Here is a 5712-nt window from a genome sequence, read left to right as displayed (position 1 = left end):
ATCAGGAGGCAGGATCCTGGGGGGAAGAGAGATGGGGCAGGATCCCATGGGGGGGAAAGATATCGGGGGCAGGATCCTGGGGGGAGGAGCTGAGGGGGAAGGATGGTGTGGGGGAGAAAGGATGGGGGTTGCAAAATCCTATGGGGGAACTGGAACCAGTCCGGGGGGCGGGCAGGGCTCTGTGGAGGGGGTCAGACTATGTGAGGAGAGGGATCAGGGAGTGCAGGAACCCTTGGGGGGAAGAGATCAGGGTCAGGATCCCGGGTGGGGTGGGAACACATTAGAGGGCAGGATCCTGGGGCTGGGGGAGAGATCAGGGCAGGATCAGGGTGGGGGGGAGAGCTCAGGGCCAGGATCCCATGGGGGGGAAGGGATGAGGGGGCAGGATCCTGTGGGGGGGAGGAAGGGACAGGGGGGCAGGATCCGGTGGGGGACAGAGTCAATGGGAGTTGCAGGATTCTGTGGAGGAACAGGATCCAGGCCTGTGGGGGGCAGGGCGCTGTTGTGGGGGTCGGACTATGTGGGGAGAGGGATCAGGGAGTGCAGGATCCCTTGGGGGGAAGAGATCGAGGCAGGTTCCCATGAAGGGAAAGAGATAGGGGGCAGGATCCTGTGGAGGGGAAGGGATGGGGGTTGCAGGATCCTGTGGGGGAACTGAATCCAGTCGGGGGGCAGGGCCCTGTTGGGGGTGTTGGACTATGTTGAGGAGGGCTCAGGGAGTGCAGGATCCCTTGTGGGGGGGGAAGAGATCAGAGGCAGGATCCCAGGCGGGGGAGGGGGAGATCAGGGCCAGGATCTCATAGGGGGAAAGAGATCAGGGGTAGGATCCCATGGGGGGGGATGAGAGGGCAAAATCCTGTGGGGGATGGAGTCAATGGGGGTTGCAGAATCCTGTGGAGGAACAGGATCCAGCCCTGTGGTGGGGCAGGGCCCTATTGGGTGTCCAGGGCTGGATCCAGTCGGGGGCAGGACCCTGGGGAAGGATCCCAGTCCTAGCTCCGTGGCTTCTTGCCTTGCCCAGCCCAGCCCAGCCCAGCCCAGCCCAGCGCCATGCCGAGGAAGGGGCACAAGGGACCCGCAATGCCAGGCCTGAGCGAGGAGGAGCGGCTGCTGCTCATGCAGCAGAAGCTGCTGGTGGCCGAGGAGCAGAGCAAGAAGAAGGAGGATGTGCTGAGGCAGTTTCTCAAGGTGTGGCTGGGCTTGGCCCCCAGGGGGTGTAGCTGGGGCTGGGCAGGAAGGGGAACCACCAGGCCCTTCCCAGCCCCAGCTCCACCTATGACCTGTGACCCCCCTGCTGCGAGCGCCCCCCCATCCCCACGGGTCCCCTCAGGCCTGGACATCCCCCCTGGCCTCAATCCTGGTGAGTCCCCTCAGGCCTGGCCAGCCCTTGGCTGTGGGATGCGGGCACTGGTGATCCAGGAGCCAGGAGGGCATCACCTTGTGCCCCACCGCGCAGGACAAGCTGGCCAAGGAGGAGCACAACAGTACCATCAACACCAACAGGATCAACATGCAGTGGCGCCAGCTGCTGCGGGAGGCCAAGACCAAGGAGCTGCGCAGGGACATTGAGATCCTGAGCCAGACCTTCGAGCGCGTGGTGGACTGCAAGGACCACGTCATCCAGGTGAGGGTTTGGCGGGGGGGAGACATGTGGCGTGTTTGTGAGCCTAGTGGTACCCAAAATGAGGCTGGGAGAGTGGACAGTGCTGCCTTCCAGCTGGCTGGGCAGGCTGCACCCAGAAAAGGGATCCCGGGGGTTCCCTCCACCCCAGCCTGGGCAGCTGCAGGCCTTAGGTAGCGGTCGTGGGGGGCAGTTGAGACAGAACAGTCACCAGGGCATGTCTCCCGGACATGCAGGTGCTGGCCAAGGACCTCTCAGAAGCCGAAGCACAGCACGCCCATGCTCTGCGCAGCCACCTGCACAACATCGACCAGCTGCTGCAGGTGCAGCGCTGCCGCCTGTGCTACCTGGAGGAGGATTACAACACCGAGCTGGAAGCCCTCAAGAAGGAGTTTGAGACGGAGAGGTACCGGCTTGGGGGCATAGGGGAGAGGGCAGCCAGCTCAGGAGTGCCCCCGGCATTCCCCCTAGGAGTACTCCTTCCACGGTTGACAGCGTCAGCTGCAGAGCAGAGCTGGCCCTGCAGCCCCCCACCACAGCTTGGCTCTGGGGCTCAGGACCCACCCTGCCACTCCCCAGGAGGATGATCGTGGAGCAGCATGTGCAGGAGAGCCGCTACCTGGAGGACGTGATGCTGGCCATGGAGCAGAACTTTGGGGAGAGCGACTATGAGGCCAGGCTGGAGTTCCAGAGCACCAGGGACGACATCAAGAACAAGGCAGGGCTCATGGGGCAGGACATGGGGGGCAGGGGCTCGCTGAGATGCCTCCTAGCCCAGCCCAGCCAGGAGCTGGCTGCTGATTGGGAAGGGACCTGTCCTGCCTGTGCCCTGGCCAGGCTGGGGTGTCAGCGAGTCTCTGTGGGCCGTCCTTACCCAGGGCAGGAGAGAGCATTGTTGCTGGATTTGGGGGCTGCCACAGCTCAGTGGGATCAGAGTAGGAGGGGGCCTCTGAGGCCAGGAGGATCGCAGGGTGGGCTGGGCGGGACCACACTGAGTCCTGTGTACCCCCAGAACCTGGAGGAGAAGCACTACCTGCGTGTGCAGCTGGAGGGCACCGTGGAGGAGCTGTGGCGCCGCTTCCAGCAGGAGCTAAAGAGCTACACAGAAGCCACTGAGGACCGGAAGGTCGCCTTCACTGCGCTCAAGCAGAAGGACGAGAAAAGCTCTCAGGAAATTGAGGCGCAGATGAGGAAGCTACAGAAAATTCAGGTCTGCAAAGCCTCCGTCCCCAGTGACCCTTAGCTGCAGCACCCCTGCCTGTCCCAGCTCCCCCCAGCACCAGGGGCCCCTGTTCACCCTAGTGCCTCTCCTGGTGACTGAACATCAGTGTCTCCCAGCACCTCCCCCTGCCCCAGCCCCAGGTGCTTCTGTTCTCTCCTCAGTTCCCACCTGCAACCCAGCCTGTCTTATGGGTGCAGATGGGCTTTCCCAGCTCTGCTCCCCGAGCTTCTAAGCACCTCCCCCTGCATTGCCCATTATCACTGACACCTTGCCCCCACCCCTCCACCCCCCAGGACTCCATCTCTGTCCTGAAGGGCCGGTTGGCAGCACACCTGCGGGACAGTGAGGAGCGGAACCGGTGTCTGCGCGAAGAAAAGGAGGTCATGCTCAAGCAGCTGCAGAAGCTCAAGAGCCAGATGAGCCAGGCCAGGGCCCAGGCCCGCAGCAACCTGGCCAAGCTCACACTGGACAGCAGTGCCACCCTCAAGGAGCTGAATCGCGTGGAGAAGAAGGTGAGGGCGGAGGCTACCCCTTCCCGGGACAGGCCTCCCATGCCCTGACCCCCTTATCCGCGCACAGCAAATGCCACAGCCTGGGGGGGCAGGGGCAATACAGCCCAAAATCGAGCTGTTGGTTCTGCCCAAGCCATCTGGCCTTTCGTGGCCCCCGTCAGGCATTCCCTCATGGTCCCCTGAAGCCCCACCCAGCAGGAGCTGCAGCCCCACAACCTGCCCCCATCCCCAGGCCGCACGCATCCTGCGACTGGCTGAGATGTGCCGCAAGCTGGAGACGGAAGAAGAGAAGGTGCTACCCTTCTACACCTCCCTGCTGAGTGCAGCAGAGCAGCAGGAGGCACAGCAGGTCCTCTGGGAGAAGCCCACCGAGCCACTGGCCCAGGTACAGAGCTGAGGGTCTCAGGCCCTGAACCCCCCACCCTCTGGCCAGGATGCTGCGATGGGTGGAAAGTAAAAGGAGGGGGTCATATCTGGAACAGGTTTCCAGGGGACTGGCACAGCTGGAGCAAGGGCGCTGCCAGTGCAGAGGCTCGTGCTAGCAGCGGGCATTTTGCTGTGTGGGGGAAGAGGGGAGGGGTCCCCTGCCCCGCTCAGCACGGCCCCTCATCTGCAGGCGATGCAGGACTATGCCGGGCTGGAGCGCTTCTGGCAGCGCTACAACAAGGTGCGGCTGGAACAGCTGGCGCTGGAGCAGGAGCAGGCAGCGCTGGACCAGGACAACGAGCGGCTGCGCCTGCTGCTCCGGCAGTACCTGACTGGCGTCTCGGTCAGCGAGGAGGCACTGAGCCAGCCGAACACGCTGCTCATCCTCAACCAGCAGAGCAGCAGGAGCAGCGCGCTCCCCGCCCCTGCCCCACGGCCCCGCCCCTGCGTCATCGAGGCTGCCCACATTGCGCCGCACCTCCTGTGAACCACCCATCACCTGTACATGCCAGGGCTTGCAGAGCGAGTGCCACAAGCCAAGGGCAGGGCCCTGGGGATGCTCTTGCACTCACCGCTGGCACCCAAGAAGCTGCCATTAAAAGGTTATGCTCACACCTCAAACCTCACTGGTAGCTAGCTGCATGCGGGGTAGGGCAGGTGCCCATGTACTGCTGGGAAAAGCCTCACTGCAGGCAAGGCCTGGGCTGCCTGCACCTCCCCGGGGTGGCCTAGCAGAAGGAGGGGCTGTCAGGGGTCCCCTGGGGGCCAGGAAGCCCTTGGGGCAGGTGCCACCCACCCCAGCCCTCTCCCAGGCCTGAGAGAGCAGCCAGGAGCTGGCGCCGACAGGGGCAGGTTTATTTCTTTTTGGCCTTGTTCCTCTTCTCCTCCTTGAGCTTCTTCTTGGAGATGCGGGGGCTGCTGGCCTTGCGGTACAGGTGGAAGCCCACCAGCCCCAGCAGCAAGGGCACCAGCCCCACGCACAGCGGGGGCACCAGGTCGCTCACTAGCCTCTGCCAGTAGCCAGCCCGGGACAGGCCGAGGAGCTCCACCTCGAACTGCAGCACCGCGTCCGCTGGGGGGAGAGGTGGCCTCAGCCTCCACAAGGGCCGTGGTCTTGCGGCCGGCAGCTGGCAGCCTAAGGCCAGGCTGCCCACGCTCCCCCTGCCTTGATAAGGGCCTGTGATGGGGGCACATGGAGCCCCCCTGCTCCCGGGCACTGCGGAGCCCCTTGGCCTGGGCAGAGTCCAGCTCAGGCACGCAGGCCAGGCTCATACAGGGTGGGGGGTTACCTGGGATGGCAGGGGGTGATCCTCGCTTGCCGTAAGCCAGGTGGGGGGGGATAATCACCCTCCGCTTCTCCCTGCCGGCCAGAGGGCAAAGCTCCATCAGGGCCAGGACCCCGGGAACTACCCGCGGTGCCCGGAGGACGCCTGGACACAGCAGGTCTTGGCCCCACTACCCCCCGCCCCCCCCGGGCACCACTTACCCCACGCACATGTCCAGCAAGCCCTGCTCCAGGCCTGGGGGGTGGGAAGAGAGGTGGATCAAGGGGGCTCCCAGAGACTGTGCCAGGGGAGGCAGTTGCTCTGGGGTCTCCCCCCCACGGATCCGTGGCCCTGGGGGGGGGGTCCGAAGCAGATCACGGCACCTACCAGGGATCACCTGCCGCTTGCCCAACTCCAGCTGCAGCGGGTCCCGGGCCAGCGAGGTGTCCACCACTCGCCCGTCCTCCAGGCTGCCCTGCGGGGGGGCACGCGGGTGAGCCTGTGGGCCAGGCCCCCGCGGCCAGAGCTGTCCCTCCCCCCAGGGCCGGGCACACGTGCGGCGGCGGCCGCGGCGGCAGCGCTGACGTGTCCCCCCCACGCACCGTGTAGTGGATCCGCAGCGTGTCCCCCGGCGCCGCGCGCTCCCCGCAGCCCTCGGGCGGCGCC

At 65.3% G+C, this 5712-nt stretch overlaps 2 protein-coding genes across 2 annotated transcripts; one reads left to right on the top strand and one right to left on the bottom strand.

Annotated features, from left to right (window-relative positions):
* The first annotated feature begins 1004 nt into the window (after positions 1–1004).
* CCDC65 (coiled-coil domain containing 65) lies at positions 1005–4395 on the top strand. The gene is made up of 8 exons (XM_019556491.1): positions 1005–1188; positions 1457–1624; positions 1858–2027; positions 2201–2339; positions 2634–2831; positions 3137–3355; positions 3588–3740; positions 3972–4395. Exons 1-8 carry the CDS (start codon positions 1051–1053, stop codon positions 4266–4268), a joined length of 1482 nt encoding a protein of 493 aa, XP_019412036.1. The 5' UTR covers positions 1005–1050; the 3' UTR covers positions 4269–4395.
* Positions 4396–4615: 220 nt separating this feature from the next.
* On the bottom strand, positions 4616–5708 carry FKBP11 (FK506 binding protein 11; the record flags this gene model as incomplete). The annotated part of the gene is made up of 5 exons (XM_019556390.1): positions 4616–4853; positions 5071–5141; positions 5268–5301; positions 5434–5521; positions 5649–5708. Coding segments are annotated over 5 exons (471 nt in total), but the record flags the coding sequence as incomplete, so codon positions are not given.
* Between the last annotated feature and the right edge of the window lie 4 nt (positions 5709–5712).

This window comes from Crocodylus porosus, unplaced genomic scaffold (assembly GCF_001723895.1).
Source record: "Crocodylus porosus isolate Cpor-Errol unplaced genomic scaffold, CroPor_comp1, whole genome shotgun sequence".
NCBI classification, from domain to species: Eukaryota; Metazoa; Chordata; order Crocodylia; family Crocodylidae; genus Crocodylus; species Crocodylus porosus.
Note: the sequence above shows the minus strand (reverse complement) of the source record. Positions and strands in the feature narration are given on the sequence as shown.

Bases quoted from the DNA above. Each gene is read 5' to 3' on its own strand.
- CCDC65 (XM_019556491.1), top strand. From the start codon at position 1,051: ATGCCGAGGAAGGGGCACAAGGGACCCGCAATGCCAGGCCTGAGCGAG. The intron at 1,189-1,456 runs GTGTGGCTGGGC...CCCACCGCGCAG, and splicing joins TGCTGAGGCAGTTTCTCAAG to GACAAGCTGGCCAAGGAGGA. The intron at 3,356-3,587 runs GTGAGGGCGGAG...CCCCATCCCCAG, and splicing joins TGAATCGCGTGGAGAAGAAG to GCCGCACGCATCCTGCGACT.